The sequence below is a fragment of the Etheostoma spectabile genome, chromosome 18, assembly GCF_008692095.1.
Source record: "Etheostoma spectabile isolate EspeVRDwgs_2016 chromosome 18, UIUC_Espe_1.0, whole genome shotgun sequence".
NCBI lineage: Eukaryota > Metazoa > Chordata > Actinopteri > Perciformes > Percidae > Etheostoma > Etheostoma spectabile.
In genome coordinates, this window is record NC_045750.1 from 6,590,775 (window position 1) to 6,612,449 (window position 21,675).

General features: G+C 39.5%; 1 protein-coding gene across 2 annotated transcripts in view; it reads right to left on the reverse strand.

The window, feature by feature from the left end:
- The window catches only part of aven (apoptosis, caspase activation inhibitor), a 36,767-nt gene that overhangs the window by 3,105 nt on the left and 11,987 nt on the right, over positions 1-21,675 (reverse strand). For both annotated transcript variants that reach the window (XM_032542655.1, XM_032542656.1), the window contains exons 3-4: positions 1,219-1,289; positions 519-614 (exon numbers count right to left, since the gene is read on the reverse strand). In XM_032542655.1, the coding sequence (XP_032398546.1) occupies positions 519-614; positions 1,219-1,289 (167 nt within the window). The remainder of the gene's footprint in view (positions 1-518; positions 615-1,218; positions 1,290-21,675) is intronic.

The window sequence follows — 21,675 nt, forward strand, 5'->3', positions numbered from 1 at the left end:
GATATCACACTGTCCTTGACCAAATGCATCGATATCGATACTGCGACAATATTGAAAGGTTGAGAATTTGTGTTTTCATAAACTATTTTCTACAATGACATTTTAGGTGAATAATTATCAATAATGTGGTAAACAGTTTCAAGAGAAATTATAGAGAGACATTTTTCCCCCCAGCTATATATTGACTAGGTTTACATGCATGCTCAAAAAAAGTGATGTTAAAAATGTTGTAATGTTAGAAATCTGCAATTTTTCAAATGATATTCCGTGAAAATGTTTCACAACAGATTTTTGGGGGAAAATTGAGTTAGTATGTGCTTGTTATTATCAGTTTAGACAACGTAATTGTCTAAACAATCCCAATATGATTCCATTGAAAGACGAAAAATCATTTTGAATTATTGCTCAGCGCAAAAAAACAAAAAAAAAAACATTTACAACCTGCAAGCAAATTCCAAAATTCGTTAGACCAGTTTTAATTGGAGTTCTTCCAGTAAAGACGCAGACAGACGGCCTACCTGATGCAGCTCGGCCTCCAGGTCCAGTCTCTGATGGAGGGGCACCCCCTGAAGGACCTGAGCGAGGGCCGGGAGGTCCACGAACACGGACGACATCTACAGAGCAGCTCTAGAGTCAGTGTGTCTCAAACTAACCGAATCCACAAAGTTTAAAGAAAACTGCCTGAGAATATAAAACCTACAGCCACATTTTAAGCCCACAGGATCTTCATCAGGGTATAAATTCAAAAGTCAAACTATAATTTTAGTATTGGGGGATTGATTCTTCGTACAGGGTTTTTTAAACTTGTCACAGTGAAAACGTCTTAAACCAAATGTTATGCTAACGACCAACTAAATATTCCCATTCGATTAGCTAATTGCATTCTTTCATATCTAGATTTTGATATGAAAACGATTCATCCTTCAGCCAATGGTCTGTAGGATTCATCCTCTGGGAAACATGAGTTCCTGAACAGAATTTGGTGCCAGTCTGATAGTTGTTGAGATATTCCAGTGTAGCCTAACGTGGCCCCAACAACGAACAGACTTGTCGCTAGCGAGCTAACAATGCTACATTAGCTCTTTCTGCTTTTTTAACTGTTGTGCATTTTGACGTAATGCCTGTTTGAGGGATTCATACTTAAAAAGTGGGTTAAATCCATGAAAGACAAAGAAACGATGCAGAATGCTGCAGATTGGGAGGAAGATATAGATTTACCTGACTGGTTGCAGACGAGTCCATCTCCCAGTGTTTTTCTTCTGAAAACCGGAATTGAGTGAACGAATCCCCTGAGAAAGACACACAGGGACAGGGTTTGACATCTGCCCACTGCAGTCAACGTCCTGCAGGACTGCTGTCTGTGTTCATTGGAATCCAAACCACACGTATCTCCCTTAGTTCATTCCTTTCTCTTCATTTCAAAGACAACTCGAGGGTCATGTAATCCGAGTGGCCTTCACACCAAAGCTTGAAATGTCTGAAATGCCAAAGCAATGTTTCTCTGTAAAGAAATCCATATCTCTGTGTGAACAGCTGATCAGCTGGAGAGTGAAAGCAGGGTAAACATGTGGCTTTGTTTTTCAAAATATCAAATGGCTAAGGCAGGGCTTAAAGTTAAAAAATTCCTGAGCCTGAATTTTTTTTTACCCACAGTGTAATGTTTCGATATGCACGCATTACAGAAAACAGCTAAAGTCCTTACATTACACAATACTATAAGTCATCATTTTTAAGAAGTAAAAAGTTGTGGATACATTTTGACATCTTCCAACCATATATTAAATTAAGAATCAATGTAGATTTTCATATTGCCATAATATGATCATAATATGATAATCCTACATTGACTCAAGCTCTGCGGTAATTAGCGCTGCTTTCCTCTCGTGTTATTGGTAGGTGAAATCATTTGACTCGAAAATATTAAACTGCATGCAAGTTCCCAAAATTTATTTATTTTTTCCTCACGGCCGCACGCCGGAGATCTGGCACGGTGCCGGAATACTTTAAGCCCTGCTGAGGGCTCTCGTAACTACAAGGGCACTGAGGCCGGATTATTAATAAGCACAAACAGCAGCAGCAGCACACGTCGGGGCGGAGACGTCGGCTTCCAGAGCTGTTAGACACAGATGATCAAATGAGAAAACTTTCCAGAGGAGACCCGTGTTTGGTACAGAGGGAAACCATGTACGAGGAGTGCTGAGTCAAACACAACACCTCCAGAACAAACTGCTCGACAAGGATGCCCAGTGTCAGACGTGAAGCACCGCGGTTAAAACCCCTCGTGTTGTGGACGTGGCTTCCACCACAACCAGCCAATCAGTAGTGGTGTATTTCCGGGTGGAATGACCGGGTGAATGTGAATCATTTCAGAGGAAGAAGAGAAAGCTTTTCTGTGTTAGAACACAGAAGGAAGAACTACTTGAACGCTACATGATGTTTGACATTGGGATGAGCTTAGTTTAGCATAAAGACAGGAAGCAGGTGGAAACAGCTAGCCTGGCTCTGTGCAAGGTAAAAAACTAAAATGTCTACCAGCACCTCTGATGCTCACTTCTTAATCTGTACAAAAAACAGTAGAAATTACAATTTGTGGTGCCGTTGCTTTCCTATTATTTATATGTATATATTTTGCGATGGAAACAAAACTGAAACATGCTGGTCAACATCTATGTCCTGGCTAACAAAGAAAAGCTGCATTGCTTCTACTAGCTAACAGCTCAACAAGGTTTCAAGCCAATCCACGGAGGTGTATCAGCAAAAAAAGAGAGAGACAAAGGTCTGAGCTGCAACAATGACTGAATTGAAGTCATAAAGTAAACTTGAGCAATCTGAGCAACACTGTAGTGGATTGGGGCAAAATTGAAAACGTTAAATGTTAAATGTGGATTAAAAAAAAGAAACTCACAAAAAAAAAAAAGTACATGGAATCACAATGGGCACAAATGCCCCAAGAGATTGTTAAAATGTATTTTCCCTCCAAAATTTTTCCGGGCTGTAGCTTCACATCTGTCGTACAATACTGTATGTCAAAAATGTACATACAGTATGGATGAGTCTCCTGCAGGATTCATTCTGCACTAAGGGCAACCTGCACAATTGGTTCATTTACATTTTAGCATACATTTAGCATATCATTTAAGCAGTTGCACATTTTGTTTTCCCATCCTGTATATATTTAAATATTTGTTCTTATGTTTTATTCTTATATTTTATTCCAATTATTATTATTATTATTATTATTTCATGTATACTGTATGTATGTATATTTTTTACTAGTATATCATTTATGTTTATATTCTGTGTTGTGTGACAAATGTACATGTACTGCTGTAACATCATAATTTCCCATTTTTTGGGATCAAGAAATATATATATATATATATATATATATATATATATATATATATATATATATATATATATATATATCCATCTATGTATCCTAGTGCCTTGGTAAGCAATTTCCAAAGCCAGTAAAGTACTGTTAAAAGAAAATGTATTTAATAACCAGTTACATACATAATTTAAGGCTGGGGATGAGGACGGGCTTGCTTAAATCAAAGCATGCTGATGCTGAACAACGTGCAGGTCTGGCAGCTCTGTTACAGCACAGCAGAGTGCTCCGTCTGTCACACACAGATGGACGGCCGGTGGGAGACCGGGCGGAGTGGCTGCAGTCAGGCACAGCCTCTCGTTTTGTTACATTAGAAAGACACTCGGGCCTTTCAGGTGGAGACGCGGAGCACCATCTGCAACTGTCCTTGATTGCCTGGCTCTACGGAAAGTAAAAGGGGTCAAGACGAAGAGGCTGCAGCATGGCGGGATCCCTGCTGTCAAACAGCCGGAGAAAAGATCGTTTATGAATAGAAGCATTATCGAGGTTACAATGACTGTGAGGCAGGCGGATAAGGGAAGGGAATGGAAATGTCAGCTTTATGGGACGGCTAAGGGGTTGGGTGACTTTATGTTGGGGCGCACGAGGGTCTGTTATCGGGAAGATTGACTAATTTTTCAGCGAAATCGAAATCTTAAACCTAATCCACAAGACTGGTGACGTTGTTTGCTTACAATGTCCTGAGCCCCTCTCCTTCAAATAAGGAACCAGAGAACCATTAACTTGGTGACAAAGTCAAGGAAGATCCAATCAGGTGAACACGATGAGGCCTGGTGAAGTAACATGAAACTCAAATGTCACAATGGCTTCATAAACACTACCCCGACCTGTTTGAAAGCATGTTACCAAAGAAATATCGGCTAATAAATGGAAGGGTGCTCCGATCAGGAGTTTTGGGGCCGATCACTGATTGCTGGAAGCAGTATTGGTTGATACCGATCACCAGGTCTATTTGAAGCCTTCTATTCATCATGTCCTATATTTATCATATATTCATTTTAATAGTCTTAATTTATATGTATTAAAATTAACAGACGATAATGTATTGGGAATTGTTTACTTTTATTGACAGGAAACGTTCAACAGTCCACTTCTTCTATTAGAAAGACACCTTAAACAGCTTAGAGCTTAAATAAGCCTTATTACAAAATAAACACAGTCCTAATGTAAATGTTGTTAATTTACACAAACTTAAAGTGTACTTAAACTCTCACGAGTCAGCTACCAAGCTGATGTTATTGCATTTACCGCTCTGATAGCCAAACGTCAGATACTGCTACATTGGAAGAGCCCGAAGCCGCCTAGCACAAAGTCCTGGTTAGACGATGTATTGTCATTCTTACACCTAGAAAAAAAATCAAACACACTGTCAGAGGATCCCTGAAGAAATTTCATAAAACCTGGGACCCGCACCTTTCCTATGCAAACTATCTATCCTGAGCCAATGGTAGTTACCCCCCCCTTTTTTCCCCCTTTTATTTTAATTTTATTTTACTTATGACGGAGAGTGACGGAGGGAGGGGATGGGTGGGAATGTATGTGTTTCTGTTCTGTTAAAAAAAGCAAGGAAATGTCAAACCTGCTACCCTTTGTTATTTCCAATACAGCCTGTAATAATTGATGACGTTTTGAGCAATAAACATACTTTGAAGAAAAAAAATAAAATTAAAAAAAATTAAAAAATCTCACGAGTCGTGTGTCATCTAATCGGCCCTTATGGAGACCAACCATTCAAACTAATTAAAGCCTTTATCGGCCGACAATGATCAGTGACCGATCAATCGGAGCACTCTGACATAAAGGCTTTAATTAGCTTGATAAAGATTCCGTCTTTACGTGGACTTCTGATGCACTAATATCTTTATTTTATTAAAGCAGTGGTTTCCAATCTTGGCTTGTCTTGTGATCTTTTAACACAATGCAAAACATCTACACAGGTTGCATGTGTCTATGAACTGTTTAACAAAGAGTAAAGTTCCCTTTTCAGATTGGTTTATTTGAATCATTTTTAACCTCATGAAGAAGTAAAAATATCCAATATTCCACATTTTTTAAAGCATAGATTAGAGAGAAAAAAAACAGAAAACTAATTAAGAAATGGTTATCACCTTTCTCTGGTTATCCATGGTAACCCTGCGCTGCCCATCTCTACACACATGCCCCGTCTCCCCCGTAGTAACTGCACTCTGAACCTGTAATGAGCACATTCACCTGATACATTACCAGAGTCTCACATATATCCATTTGCCATGTGTTTCAGATTTTTTCATCCCCAAATTGCTAAAAATAAATTAAACATCCAACAGCCTCTATCCCCCCCGACTGCTGCAGCATTACCCAAGCAACAAGCTTAGGCTGGTTAGCACTTTGGCTCCTGTCTGCCTCTGCTTTCAAAAAAGACATAGTCTCCGTGCTTCAGTAAAAACAAAAAAAATGCGGCCAACTTTATTACTATAGAAGTAACTGAAGGCCTTGGTGCTTTCATAAATCTCCTCACGATCCAGACCTTCCGAAAAGATCAAATAATTAATGATGTCAATATGGCTAACTCCTGGCCACAGCTGTGTGTTCCCCACCCAACCTGTTCATTTTGAGGGATGTGGCACTCTGATACGGTCGCCTTCACGATCTTTTGCGAAGTGTGAACCCACCATACTTCTTATCTCGACCGAACAATTATCAACTACTTTAATAACTTTAAGAACTATTGCCGTAGCTCTTTACGCTAGTGCTAGCATGCTATGTAAACAAACACGTTAGCTAACCCTGCGGCCCCTCTGCCCCCCCGCTGAAGTACACGCTGTATTCACTTACTGTTTAAAACTTTTTTCCAGTTAGTTTTTACCACTCAACACCAAAATGAAAAAAACATAATAATGTTCCTTCAGCATTTTGTTTTGTTGTTAAACGGTATGTAAAATGAGCAGGGACGTTAAATCACCTGTTCCACATAACGTTATTCTAAGGTACCGTCTATGTGCTGGATTGTTCCTTAGGTTAGCCAGCAAACAAGCTCACTGATGGCGACATTATTGTTGATATTTTTGGCACAATGTTTACTAATAACAGTAGTAGTGGTCATAGTGAGTGAAAATGTGATGTGAGATGCACATTGTGTTATGTATCTGGAATTGTTCATTAGCTGTGTAACGTTACGTGTGATATCCGTAAAGCTGAACCGACTCACAGTAGTAAAACAGATTTTATTCTGATCCAAAGACACTAACATTTTACATGAGACACTATCCATTATACCCAAAGGTTAATGAGTAATCGTGCTAAATAATCGTGATTTCAATATTGACCAAAATAATCGTGATTGTTATTTTTTCCATAATCGAGCAGCCCTATGTTTGAGGTGATTTAGAAACGGCGTCACTATGACAGAGTTTGTCCACAAGTACTGTTACATATACATACATATCAATATATACATAACATCCATTTAATAAGTGTTCTTAAAATTTGTTATTACTTCTTTTTCATCAAGATATACTGTATTATTGAGACATTTTACAGTTATAATATACAGTGTATATATATATTTATATATACACACACTACCGGTCAAAAGTTTGGGTTCACATACAAATTTTTATTCCTCTCCATTATGGACAGAATACCAGCTGATCTGAGTGGGGGGGCTGATCTTTAATGTAATCTCTACATTGCCCATTATCAGCAACCATTCATCCAATGTTCCAAAGGCCCATTCTGTTACTAATCTGAAATCATCTTAAAAAAACTGAGAAAACATTGGCGAACTCTTTTGCAATTATGTAAGCACATAATGTAATCTGAAAACTGCTGCGCTGGTTAAAAAAACAATGCAACTGATCTCAGCTGGTATTCTGTCTACAATGGAGTACAATGGAAATTTGTGAGTGACCCCAAACTTTTGACCGGTAGTGTGTATATGTATACAATATATATATATAAATAAATAAAACACACACAAACACACACACTCTCTTTCTTTAAAATCTATATATCTATACAGACCTTAAAAGTTCCTTATTGGTCCGACTATAGTCAAAAGATCAGAATCAATTCTGATCTTTTGCTGATCTTTTGATTACAGTCCAGCCAATAAGGAACTTATGACCCAAGGACAATTATTACTACCTAAGGGGGTAGATTAAATTAAATGTATTACGTACTACTGCAGCACCAAAAATATACCGGCCAAAGATAGAAAAAAGATCGAGCAAAAGAGTAGGTAAGTGAACCTGCACCATAAATCAATATAGAAAGCTAAATACAGATGTGAACAGGCTGAGCAAAGTAAACAACTGAAAATAGAGAGAAAAATCGATAAATGAAACTCTAGTATCTTATTTAGTTCCTCCCATTTCATGAAGTATTGTGATCTAAAGATTATGTCTACTATATACAAAGACAAATGTCATCAAGCACAACAGTTTCATGAATATAATCGCTCCAAATGAAAACTAGGACCTGATGTTATTGCCATATCACAAACATATTGGTTTTAATTACAATAATAAATTATTTGTAGGCTTCATCTTTATAGTTGCCCTTCATCTTTATGAACAAATGTTTGTATTGTTGTTATTATTATATTATGATACTTAGATTTCTAAGTCGATATATTGTTGTCCGATTCACGCTGTTCTCAAATATCAGTGTCAAAAGATCCAGTTCTTCTATTTCCTCTCATGGAAACAGAATGATCCATTAAAGAGTCACTTTAACATTTAGGCAATAGTTTGCAATTCATCATGAAGTGCAGGAAAACCTGTATAATCATGTCATTCAAATGGTATGTCCACTCCGGTGTTAATGGAACAACTCCAGGATTCAGTGTGAGACTTCCCCTGGGGGTTCATCCCTCTTGTTTTGTTGTTCACAGACCCAACTTGAACAACTCTGTGCTAAAAGGGTACATCGAGTAGAAATTACCCTTCAACCGTGGCCTCTCACTCTGGTGTTCTCACTCTTTTTTTCCAACTCCTGCTCCTCTCTGGTTAATATCTTCCCAGACCCTAATCCTCCTCTTCCTCCTCCACTGTCTCCTTCAGTCTGTCTCCAACACACAGAACCGCTGACAACGTAAACTGCCTCCCTCCTACACCTCACAGCCCAGTGCCAACCTGATCTGTGTCCATGGAAATACCATCCCAGGTAGTTCAGAGAGGGATGACACAACCATGGCAACAGCTGGCGGCGAGGATGAGAGAGACTTCTGTCCAAGCTTCAGAAGACAGAGAGACAAAGAAAAGGAGGGTGTGTGTGAAGAAGAGGGGAATGAAGAAAAATGAAAGAGAGAGTGAAGCCAACTCTTCATTCTTGCTAGTCCAAACAGATGTGAGAGACTTAAATCCCCTCTCTGCTCTGGGCTGACAATGTTTAAAATGCATAGCTGCACCTGAAACCACACGTGCCACCAAGCTGAGTGAAAAACAGTCCGCCCTCCTCTATGATTGGTCTTTATGTCAGCTAGAGCTGCGATTTATACATATTCTTTATCAATTAAGCTGCCGGACAGCACACAGGATGGGACCAAAATTTTGGATTCATGATTTGTTTTACAAGTAATTGTCCATGTCTTACACCGAACAGTAACTTTTATTATTGTATTTTATACCTGTCTTATTCTATTCTAGCCGTTTTCATATTCTTCTATATTCTATACATGTTTTAACTGCTCTTTCATTTTAAGTTGATTTGTCTTGTGCCGAAATGTGCTACATGAATAAAGCTGCCTTGCCTTCAGGACATGGTTTAATAACAGAGCCCAAAGGTTTTTGTGCCTAAAATCTGGCGGTTTGGGTTGACTTGTGTTTTCGTTCGCGAAAATGCTTTTTAAAAAGGGTTAGGGTTTGAAAAGAAAATGTTGTTAATGATGTGGATAATGATATTACATATTATATAATGTTGTTTACAAGTTTCCTGATCATGTGGTAAATGACAGAAATAAATATGCAAGCAGTTTCTGAGGGGGGGCATGACAGTTACACTGGATTTATATTGATTGATAAATAATGTGGATTATAAAATATAGGAAAACAGTCAAAATCACAATTTCTCAGATTCCAAGATGTCCATCTTAAAATTGCCTGTTCTGTCCAAATGGCAGTCTTAAACCCAAAGGATGTTCAACTTATAATTATATAAACTGTCTGAATCGGAGGGGGGCATTTAGCTTGGATAAATAACTTAAATTAAGTTATTTCTGCACTAATGTCAGCAATACAAATGGAGGGAACTGAGAGAGATCTTTAGATTACCTAACATAACCCCGTTCTATGATAACAGAGTGAAGTGTTTCACTTTGGGAATCTCCTTGGCGTGACCAACCACTTCATTGTGCTATCCGAGCACCGTTAGCATTTACAACAGACCCGCTTCACTATATTGTTAGATAATGTTTCATTACAGAGCGTGCTCGAGGTGGAAAATTGATGTAAACAAAGTTGCTTGCATTGCGCCGTAGGCTAATGTTAGAAGTCCCTCTAGTGCAGGGGTTCCCAAAACTTTCAGCCCGCGACCCCCAAAGTAACGGTGCAAGTGACTCGCGAACCCCCCCCCCCCCCCCCCCCCAACCCCCCCACTATAAACATTGCGCGCAACCGCGCACGCACTACAGGCGTATCCAAACATGAGCATATTGACAACACAAAATACACAACAGCCATGACATTATTCTACAGTAATTTACTCATTACTTTAATTTGAACTTAATCTCACCTAATGAGGTGGATGTGCAGTATGTTTGGAGCACAGCAAGTTAAAAAGCTCTATATTTTAATTTAAAATAGTTTTTATATACATTACACACTAGGCCAAAAAAAAGAAAAATCCCTTTTACCTATTTCGGCCTTACAGTATTCGGTATTTCGTGGTGTTGGTTTTAATCGGTCTGGAGTAACAACTGTGGGCATCAGCGATGGGCCGAAGGTAAAGCCCGGGTTGGTAACGCTGCTACCACCGTGAGTACGGCGGGGATGGACTCCGTTCTGGACCAGGAGGCAGCGCCGGGCGCTCGCTCTGTGGACGGAGCGGGACACGGAGCTAGATGGCCGGTGGCTGCTTACGTGTTTATACAACTTTATACATCCTCAAACTGGCTTGAATCACACACATCCTCTCCAAGGAGGGCACCAGCAGGGACATTGTCTGGAGGAAGTTCAGGCAGCAACTGGCAGAGGAGCTGAGACACGAGTTTAGAGGAGGAAAGGGAGCGGGGCACGGTCCGAACCCCGGGGTGGGGGGGACGCGGTCCGAGGAGCAATGCGCACTACGGCAGACACCAACACGGAGGCAGTGACAGGTTAGGTTAGGTTATAAATGTTCAAAGAAAATACTTTTAGGTGTTATTTGCATGTTTACATACCATATTTTTCAGATGTGAATGGAATAATTACGTTTTACTACTATGCCATGTTATGAGTTATTGAAGCACCTGGGCAACTCAAGTGTATAATTAAACACGTTAAATTGTACATTTTGGTGTTATTTCGTTTTTCTAAAGATATCCTAACACAGTACCTGCATTAAAATTGCAATTAGGTATTTATCATGACAGATTATAGAGTTTAGAATCTTGCGGTTCCAGTAGCCTACTTTTGGAATCCCGGCAGTTGTAGTGTTAATGTTGGAGACCGCTACTCGGAAAGAAAGAAAATCAAAACAGCTGTTCCCTTTTTATTTAGTTGCTTGGTTTTATTTTAAATGTATCCACTAGTTTTATCTTGTGTTAAAATCATGGCTAACATGCTATTTCTAATCGTTTTTAAATTTTTATTTTATTTCTGGAAATCAACTCGCGACCCCCACTTCGGGAATCACTGCTCTAGTGGACAGAACGTGTAACAAAAACCACATGCTTTTAGTGGCGTTGGCAATGCAAAAGCCTGAGTAGTGTAGAACACATTAATATTATGCTGCGTTTGAGAATTAAATATTCAAATATTTGAAAAAAAATAAATGAAATTCAAATGGTATCATAGACGAAGGTTGACAGCTCTAGTAGGAATTAGGTTAAATATTACTCTGATTACTAAATGTGCCAGTAAAGCTCCTGGCGTGAACGTACACAACTGATTAAAGACCAATTCATAGCTCAAATGATTGTCTAAGTGCGTCAGTTGGGCCGGTGAACTTCAGAGTTATTTCACAGTGAATAAACACTGCATTACTCATGCTGTGTGCTAAGTGGCTTGGCTGGCATTGTGTAACTTCTGAATTATGTGGTATCCTGTCTCTTGACATCTTGCTGGCTGAACCCCACATTAACAAATGCAGCTTTTTGCTCGCAACCCCAGCTTCGCTGAGCTATCTATGGCTCGTCCCGCTCTCATCTTTTATATTTGGGATGTGTCGTGGCCCTGCTACTGCCTTTCTGTTCCGCTCTGCTCTTTTCCTGCTACACTCAACTCCACTCTCCTCTCACCCCGCCGCTGTTCATCTTCACCCCCCTCTCCCCTCGTTATGCACTGTTAGACAGTCAAGCGCTGGCACCGATTCAGGACGAAGATAAGACGTGCTGGATCTGGATGGCTTTAACAACTATTATAACTTGTCTTTTCTTAATGGCAACATGCACCTTACAGGACCAATAATGCCACCAACGTTTAACTGTTGCGTCTTCTTTTATCCTCAATAAGAGTCCCGTTAAGATTCTTTAAAGTCGGTTTTAAATTGATTATGTTTAGAGCCTCAATTAGAGAAGAAGTATGAGAGCTGTAAGACAACTTACATGTGGACTGTGCTAATCAATATGGGGCTGCAACAATACATGTAATCCTACATGTCCTGGGTTGTGTTTCCCAAGCCTTCTTTCTTAGAGCGGTGACTTGTTGGATTGAAACAGGAGGGACATGTAAGGAGCAACAGTACCGCTGCTCATTCTCTACTAACACCTGCAGTAAAATGTTGACATTTTATGTGACTGGAAGAGTAATACACACATTCCCCGCTCCCCTTTTCCTTCTCCATTTAGCAGTAGAGTTATGGCGTCCGATCATTCAACAATTACTTCTCTTTTAAACTGGCTGTCTTGGCTGATCTTCACTTGATAAGAAGCTGGAGAAAGGCTGCTTATAAAAACTGATCAAGTGTTATTACTATTGTGTCAAATCCCATCTGATAGGCACTGAGAGAGGGGACTGGATGGAAAATGTTAGAAAAAGGGAGGGAAAGATAAGAGAGGAAAAGACTGAAGGACATGGAAGGAATGAAGCAAGAAAAAAATGTTACAAAGACTTGCAGAGAACTTGTTGTTGTGATCTATGGAGCTCATCCTCTTTGTAAAAATTACAGTACCTCCAGCGTGCTCCCTGTCACGCCTTTTTAACCAAACCAATTAGCTTAACACGGCACAGCACTGAAACCCACTATGCGTTGATAAAACACTGTCTGCTCTAATGGCAATTAAAATTCAGAACAAACCAGGCAAAACAAAGAGGGCTGAAGCCATTTACTCTTAACATTTAATGGTGATTGCGTGAGGCTGTGTTTATTGCAAAGTCGTATCAGAAGAGCTCCAATCTACTCGAAGCCTCGCTCTCATTAGACGTGAGCTTTATGGCCGTGCAGCTTGTTTAGACGTAAGAGGCTGCAGCTCAGGCTCTACCTACCTGGGATCTAATCAATCATATTGAAACAGGTGACATAGCCATCCATTTATAACTTTGCTGGATGTTATTAGGCAACAATCTAAGTTGTTTTTCATATTTTACATTTACTGCTGAGATCAAAAAGTGTCAAAAAGAAATATGTGGGGTGCATAGTCATCCTGCTAGTGGAGCATACACAGTACTTTGATATATGTCAGTGTAAAAGCCACTTCAAAACATTCAAAATATAATTTATTAAAGTTGCAAGCAGCGTTGCTCCTCTGCGCGCGACCGTGCATTAGCGCGAGAATCTAAAAATTGTCACCAATGAAAAGGGAACTCCCTGCTGAGTTCAATGATACCTCACACAAGACTTAGTCATACAGTTCATTAGCTGTGAAAGGGGGCGTGGCAAAAGCATAGGGGTCTGTGCAAACCTTTACCAATAAAAAAGGAAGTCTCTGCTGAGTTCATAGATACCTCACATAAGACTACCTTAAACAGGTCACCAGTTATGAAAGGGGGCATGCCAAACCATCACCGATGAAAAAGAAACTCTCTGCTGAGTTTAATGATGCCGCACACAAAGGTCCAGATCAAACGTGTCATAAGTTATAAAAAGGGGTGTGGCTACATCATAGGGGGGGGGGCCAAACCATCCCCAATAAAGAAGAAACTCTCTGCGGAGTTCAATGATACCTCACACAAGACTATCTTAAAATGGTTAAAACGCCATTTAAAGGGTGCGTGGCCTAATTATATGGCCTTGGTTAAATATAGTAGGCGGCTCATTATTACATGTAGACCACACATAAGTTTCATGTAATACGGATGATGTTTGCCGTATAAGACAAATTTCCTGTTGCCAGCTGGGGGGGTTAACTCGAGATAAACGTAATACAACTTTTTTCTGCCACTTGGCATCGTTTTGTCATGGATTACATGCCACTTTGCAACACACAGAGACCTTACTTATTGACATTGACTGATTTCAATATTGATCGACCCGACACCAAAGATTCTTTTGTACCTTAAAATAATCTTTCCAAAATTGTTTCAGTGATTAACTTGTTCATATGAGACAAAAAATTAATGGTAACAGTAATGGACAATTCTGCTTCCAACCTGTAGAGGGACTGAAGAGGAAAAGTGCTTTGGTGCCTACTATAAAAGTGTCAGTTGACCAGTAGCTATTGCTAATTCTATTACATTAGCTAATTCTTGGTGGGTAACATAAGATTATGACATTATTCAACACACAACTGTTTATTGTTTTGACCACGATTAACAACTCTGGGCTAACACACAAATTCAACCCTCCCCCGCCCCCCCTCGCAAGCTAAATTTATTTGACAAAAGGGGGATAAGGCACCAAAAGGACTAATGCTAATAGTAATTTAAAGATGTGGTAGCATTGGATCTGGACGGGAAGGATAACTCTGGGAGTTGGAAGGTGTGTGTCGCAATTCTGCCTTCTTACTCCGCGACACAGGTTTGTGGATGTGAGTGTCGCAATTTCAGTTTCATATCAGTACAGCCCTAGAGAACAATGGGATTTTGTTCTCACAAGCAAAGCATTACCAGGGTTTTTCTCTCTTTACAAAAAGGCCTAAAAAAAACACAGGAATATAAAAACTATGCACCCACAGGCAGCTAAATAAAGCCAAACTTGTGGATCTCCTTAAATAAGCACCAAACTACCAGAACGCATGAATGATTTAATCCTTTGAAGAGCGGATGAAATGTGACAAACACTGCAACACTGAAATCCAAACAAGATTTCCAGAGCAGCCACCAGGTTTGATCTATTCGCTCCAGAAATCCAGAGTTCCTCTGTTCTTGTAGTAAATTCATCAGGAGACACTCATAACTGACTGAGTCATGGCGCTGCTGACTCAAAAGACACAAAACACACTTGTACTCTGTAAAGACACACTTAAAGACATATAAAGTTGGTATGACCATTCATTGTACTTGTGGCTACAAGACAATGTGGTAGAATTATCTTCAGCAGCAAGGCTTCTTTGTAGTGAATAAACAAAATAGTGTGTCCAAGCCCGCAGTCTTTTGTGTAACAATTTCCCAGAACTCATAGTGACGTCTTGAAACTGCTGATTTAGTCTCAACAGTCCAAAACCTGAAGAGGGCTAAAGATATTCAATTATCCAAAACAGAGAAAATCTGCAAATCCTCATTTTTTTAGGCTCAAACCTTAATAAATGACTCAAAAGAAAGGCTGAAACTCATGCAGTTGAATGAGATCCTTCTATTAACATGAAGTGGGTGACAAAGAAGAAGGCTGAGGCGAAAGACGGTTGAATCTGGCTTAACTTTTGCGAGACCAAAATACATCAAATACAATCAAATAAGTGCAAGTGGTAGATTACTTTGCAACATGACTATGCAGGCATCTAACAAGCCTTCAAACTCATGGTTCGAATAGTCCAAAGGGACTCGCTGGATAGCGTTTCATTGTCTCACCGGTACCTGAAGCGACACCAATGGTCAAAACAAAACCTCTCAAATAACACGTGCAGAGATGCCGCATTGTGGAAATCAACTACTTAAGTCAATAGGTCCACATGGAGGCGCAGAGAGACAACGTCTTTCATTATCCAGAAACCGAGACGCATGTGCTGCACTTGTTTGATATTGGCATAGCTCACCTGCCTAACACATAGTGGTACATGCAGACACTGGGCAGCCATAAAAGGGTCAACCTGTCTGGGTCAACGAATAAAGGGCCAAGTCTGTTATTCTTAGAATTCATAATATCCATGACTTCTTTGCTAATATTTTTTCTTTGGATTGTAGGACGGCCATTTCGTAAATGCAGGGATAGAAGTAACAAATTGCATTTACTCTCGTCTATTTTACATACTTGTACTTTTTGGAGTTGAAAAACAAAAACTGTAATTTTACGTTTACTAAAGTATATTTCAAGCAAAAGAATTGTACTTTTGTACATTTCCAGTACCATCTGTTACAGAAAAAGTCAAAAGAAAGAAAAGTGTGAGTTTTGACCTCATTTCTGGTTAATTCTAATAAGGCTTCACTAAGGACGGTGGTTATATATTTCAATTGATAGTCAGTTGTGTGCACATGCTGCAAAGTGCCGCCTATAGAAATGGAATTAAATGTTAGTTTGGACATCAGGGCTTGGTGACTTGATCTTTTTCCACTAGTGTGTATGTTGACATTTAGCACAATTTATTTTGTAGCCTCAAGGTGTTTTTTAATTTAACAGGAGTATTAAATATCATCATATATACCATAGCACTGATACACTGTTTAAACATTATTACATTTTAATTGACCTAGGTAACCCTTTCTTACCCTTTCCTTCCCTGGGTAAATGAAAAACTAGAGAAAAAAAAAAAACAATAGGAGATTAATAAATGTCAGTGGCTACCACTTTCTATTAGAGGACCTTATTCCTCAAGACTGTCTCGCCGAGATGCTGTGAGGCACAAATATCCCGCAGTAAACTCGGCTTGTTTTTCAGTTGGAGCTTTTAATGAAGCTCGTTTATCTTGGTTCCCCCAATTGCAGACTGAGGCCAGGTTCAGATTTGAAGGCAGGCTCTCACGGACTTCGGAGAAACAAGTAACTTAAGTAATGTGGCCATTTCATGAAGGCCCCATTGCAGAAGCCAATCCGTCTATTAACTGCTATTGATCCCTTGTTATTTACATTTGAGGAAATATTACTTCAGTGTACTAAAGTAGTCTTACGTTATTCAAATGCTACCTGAAGCAAGGGTCATCCTGGTTTGCTTATGACAGCAACGCCTGTTTACAGAATTTGGCACACACCGTCTGGTGCTTGTTAAATAAAGACTGTTTGACTGACGACAAATGTTTGGTTGGTCAGAGCTAATGAGCAGCCTGAGTAGACATGAAATGCAAAAATGTTCAGGCAGGACGAGGATGCATCTGGTGGAAAGCTTTGTGTGCCATTATCATCAGCTCCTCTATTGTTATTTACCACAAGAAAAGCAACACAGTGTGGGAGGTGTGAAGCATGCAAACCAATTATCTTTAATTGAGGCAGAGAATCACACCATTAAATGACTAATTTGGTTTTACTTTCTAAACCGCAGTCTTTTTAAATAATTGGCTCAGCTTTTGAGAATTAAAGGTCCTTTGACAACGTAGCTCTGACAAAATGATATATCTGTGGACAAATATCAATTGTCATTATATATATATATATATATATATATATATATATATATATATATATATATATATATATGCAAGAAAGAGTATGTGAACCCCTTGGGATTACAGAGAGTTTTGCATGAATTGGTCATCAAATGTGCTCTGAAATTCATCTAAGTCACAACAATAGAAAAAACAAAGTCTGCTGAAAATAATACTACACAAACATTAGATGTTGCCATGGTTTGACTGAACATAACATGTAAACATTCACAGTGCAGGGAGGAAAAAGCATGTGAACCCCTAGCCTAATGACCTCTCCAAGAGCTAATTGGAAGCAGGAGTGAGCCAATCTTGACTCCAATCAGTGTGATGATATTGGATGTGTTGCTGACACCTGTCCTGCCTTTTAGAAACACACACCTCTTTTGGGTTTACTGGTTTCAAGAGGCACTGTTTGATGTGAACCATGCCTCGCAGAAATGAGCTCTCAGAAGACCTACGATCAAGAATTGTTGACTTGCATGAAGCTGGAAAGGGTTAAAAAAGTATCTTAAAAAGGCTTGATGTTCATGTGTCCCCGGTAAGACAGACTGTCCACAGATGGAGAAAGTTTAGCACTGTTGCTACTCTCCCTAGGTGTGGTCATCCTGTAAAAATGACTGCAAGAGCACAGCGCAGAATGCTTCATGAGGTAAAGAAGAATCCTAGCTAGAGACCTACAAAAATCTCTTGCACATGCTAACATTTTCGTTGACACATCTACAATAAGGAAAACATTAACAATGTAGTACATGGGAGGACACCATGGAGGAAGCCATTGCTGTCCCAAAAAAATATTGCAGCATGTTGGAAGTTTTCAAAAGAGCACCTGGATGGTCCATAGCACTACTGGCAAAATATATTGTGGACAGATGAAACCAAAATTGAGGTGTTTGGGAAGAACACACAAAGGCGCAGCACACCAACATCAAAACCCCATCCCCACTGTAAAACATGGCAGAGGGAGCATCATGGTTTGGGGCTGCTTTGCTGCCTCAGGGCTTGGACGGATTGTTGTCATTGATGGGAAAATGAATTCCAGAGTTTATCAAAACATTTTGCATGAAAACGTACAACCATTTGTCCGCCAACTGAAGCTCTGCAGAGGATGGCTAATTAAAAAGGACAATGACCCAAAGCATACAAAGTAATTCAACAAAAAAATGGCTTCAACAGCATAGAATACGCCTTCTGGAGTGGCCAAGTCAGAGTCCTGACCTCAACCCGATTAAAATGCTGTGGCGTGACCTTAAGAGAGCGATTCACACCAAACATCCCAAGAATATTGCTACACTGAAACAGTTTTGTGAAGAGGAGCGGTCCAAAATTACTCCAGATCGTCAGAGGTCTGATCTGCAACTACAGGAAACGTTTGGCTGAGGTTGTTGCTGCCAAAGGGGGGTCAACCAGTTATTAAGTCCAAAGGTTCACATATTTTTTTTCCTCCCTGCCCTGTGAATGTTTACATGTTATGTTCAATTAAACCATGGCAACATCTAATGTTTGTGTAGTATTATTTTCAGCAGACTGTTGTTATCTATTGTTGTGACTTAGATGAAGTTCAGAGCCCTTTTTGACCAATTCATGCAAAACTCCACGTAATCCCAAGTGGTTCACGTGCTTTTTCTTGCAACTGTGTGTGTGTGTGTGTGTGTGTGTGTGTGTGTGTGTGTGTGTGTGTGTGTGTGTGTGTGTGGTGTGTGTGTGTGTGTGTGTGTATATATATTAGGGGTGTGACGAGACGCTTACTCCACGAGACGAGACACATCACGAGATTGGGTTCACGAGAACGAGACGAGATTTTTAAAAAATTTTTAAAGAAATCCTCGATGAAATATATGAATGGAAAATAGTTTTTTTTATTCAACTGAAAAATCACAAAATGCAAAACAATTTAGGTGCATTTTAAAATCAACTATTAATGATGAATGTTATTTAACTTTTTTTTTTTTTACTTCAGGAAAACCAAAATGTTGCCACACAAATGATTTAAAAGTGTCAGGGGGATCTTCAATAGTAATTTCACGCTCCATCACGCTGATATCACATCGCCTCACGAGACAACTTTTCACCTCGACGAGAAATCTCGTCACGTTTTAATCTCGCAAGATCTCGTAAAACGAGATCTCGTCACACCCTTAGTATATATACTAGACAAGAAAACTTCTTTTAGACCATCTGAACATCTCATACCAAAGATTTCCCAAAGCCATCCGACACACAATGCATCACCATCATCTACAGTCTGGCCTCCTAATACCTGAATACGATCTACAAGTCTTCTGGACAAACCGAAAGGTCTCGTTCTTTAGCTTTGTGGTCTTCTTCCCTGCTGGTGTCTCAGGTTGCTGCCACAGCAGAGAGTATAGCCACTGATCTGGGCATAAGGACAAAAATATAATAACACCACACCACTTAAGTTCAGATCTGGGCTGTTCTTCCTAATCACCCAACTCCACACCCAGAAAGGCCAACTTCTAGTAGTATACACAGAAACCATAGGCAATGTTGAATGAAATAAAACCCTGAAGTCAAGGACCCATACAAGAAAAGAAATAGATGCTGAGAAAAGGCCATGCAAAACAACAAAAACCTTTATTTCTCCCACTATTTCTTACTTCATTCAAAAACTTCATTTCAATTGCCAAATAAATTCAGTTTTGAAGTCTTTGGTATTCATGCTACGTCATTAAACGCAGCTCATAAGTGCTGGTGTCACAGGGGTCAGCTGTGTGGGTGGTGGCCTGTGATGTTCCAGATCTACGGAAATCCAGTAATCACCTTGTCTGTGTGCTTCATTACATGAACTCCCTGAGCGATACATTTAAGACATGCCTCATATCCTTTGTTTTGCATTTTCCTGATAATCAATAGCTGGCCTGTGGCTTAATGGTCCACAGGAACATGCATGATTCCCATGAAATCAAATGCACAGCACCTGGTCTCCTCAACCTGTTTGAACACAGAGTGAGGATTAGACAGCTGTGGTCCTTTCAGGACATTTGGTTAAGATGTCATATTTTATTTTATTTTATTTATTTTTTTTAAAAAGGAGCCAGAAAATGTGTGTCTCTTCATTGGATCCTTCTGATAGGCAAGAAGATGACGAACAACGGTCAACAACCCCCCCATTATAATAATGACATTATGGAGTGACAATTTTCATAGCTAAGACTTTTGTTACACAATGCACAAAACTTTGATCATTTAAAGAGTGGAAACCAAGAGTTCTATTTTTACTGCAGCAGGAGATTAAAATATTAACTTTTTTTTTTTAGTGTTCACCATGTTATTTAATTTTATCATTAAACACAACCCGGCACATTTGCTTTGATTGCTCCATCATGGTTGATAATGTCAATCAAATGTGCTTGAAAACAAAGCCAATGCATTGCAAATGACACATTTCACACCCAGCTTGAATTTTCATGCAAAATTAAAACCACAGCCCAGTGGCATCACACTTTGTTAGCAGGACCAATTTTCAACATTGTAAAGTGGCCGATTTAAAATTTAAAATGTAGGCTTCTGCGGATGTTTCTGCAACAACTCGGCCATCTTTGCTGCAGACCTCTCGCCACGGAAAATGTATGGCTATTGGTTTTAATTCAAAGATATCATTTCAACACCCTCTATTTGGTACATATAGCCGCTGGCAACAGTGTAGAAAGATACTGCAGACTCAAATTCATGTGACATCTTAGCAAACTGGGGTCAAGAGAATTTTCAGACTCAAATGGTCCAGAAAATGGTCTAAACATTGCTGAGAACACCTTGTTGTTGTTGTGAGGTTCATAAATAACTCAATCTTCGTAAAAATGTCATCCAATAACAGCATATCCACCTGTATGAGGCTTCATGTCAGTGTGGTGGTGGGTGCTGATGGCATGTTCCACAACACGTGACGATAGGTTTGTCTCATTGTGTCAACAGCAGTCACCAAGCGGTTCTCCACTCTGCTGCTTACTGAGATGAACAGATGCTCATCAATCCAGCAACAAGTAGGACGTAGAAACGAGGCTGAAAAGGATATCTTAAGGAAATCACCAAACACAACAAACAGCCAAAACCATTGGTGCCAAGCATGTTGAGAGTTTGCTGGGGACGTTAAAGAGCCAGTATCCTCAACTAGCCTTCTTGTCTTTTCCATGTTTCTCCTCATCCAGGCTCTGGGGAGAGATTCTGTCTCCCAAAAATATGTATAGTATTTTTGTATGTAATTAATCGAAAAGTTACTCGAGCAAACATCATGGCTCTATTTAACCAACCTAATTTCACTTAAAGCATTAGCATAGCCTCTCTTCCTCTCTGCTTTCCACTAAATTTACATTTCAACCACTAAGAAAATGTTCTCAATTCAGTGCAGCTACTTATGAAAAACCTCATATTTGTTTTCTCCCTCTATTTGTGTATCTACAGCAAGAAGCTTATCTGAACATGGAAGGTCATACCAGCAGAAAAGGAAAGCGCACACTGAAAAGCACCTCACACTGAC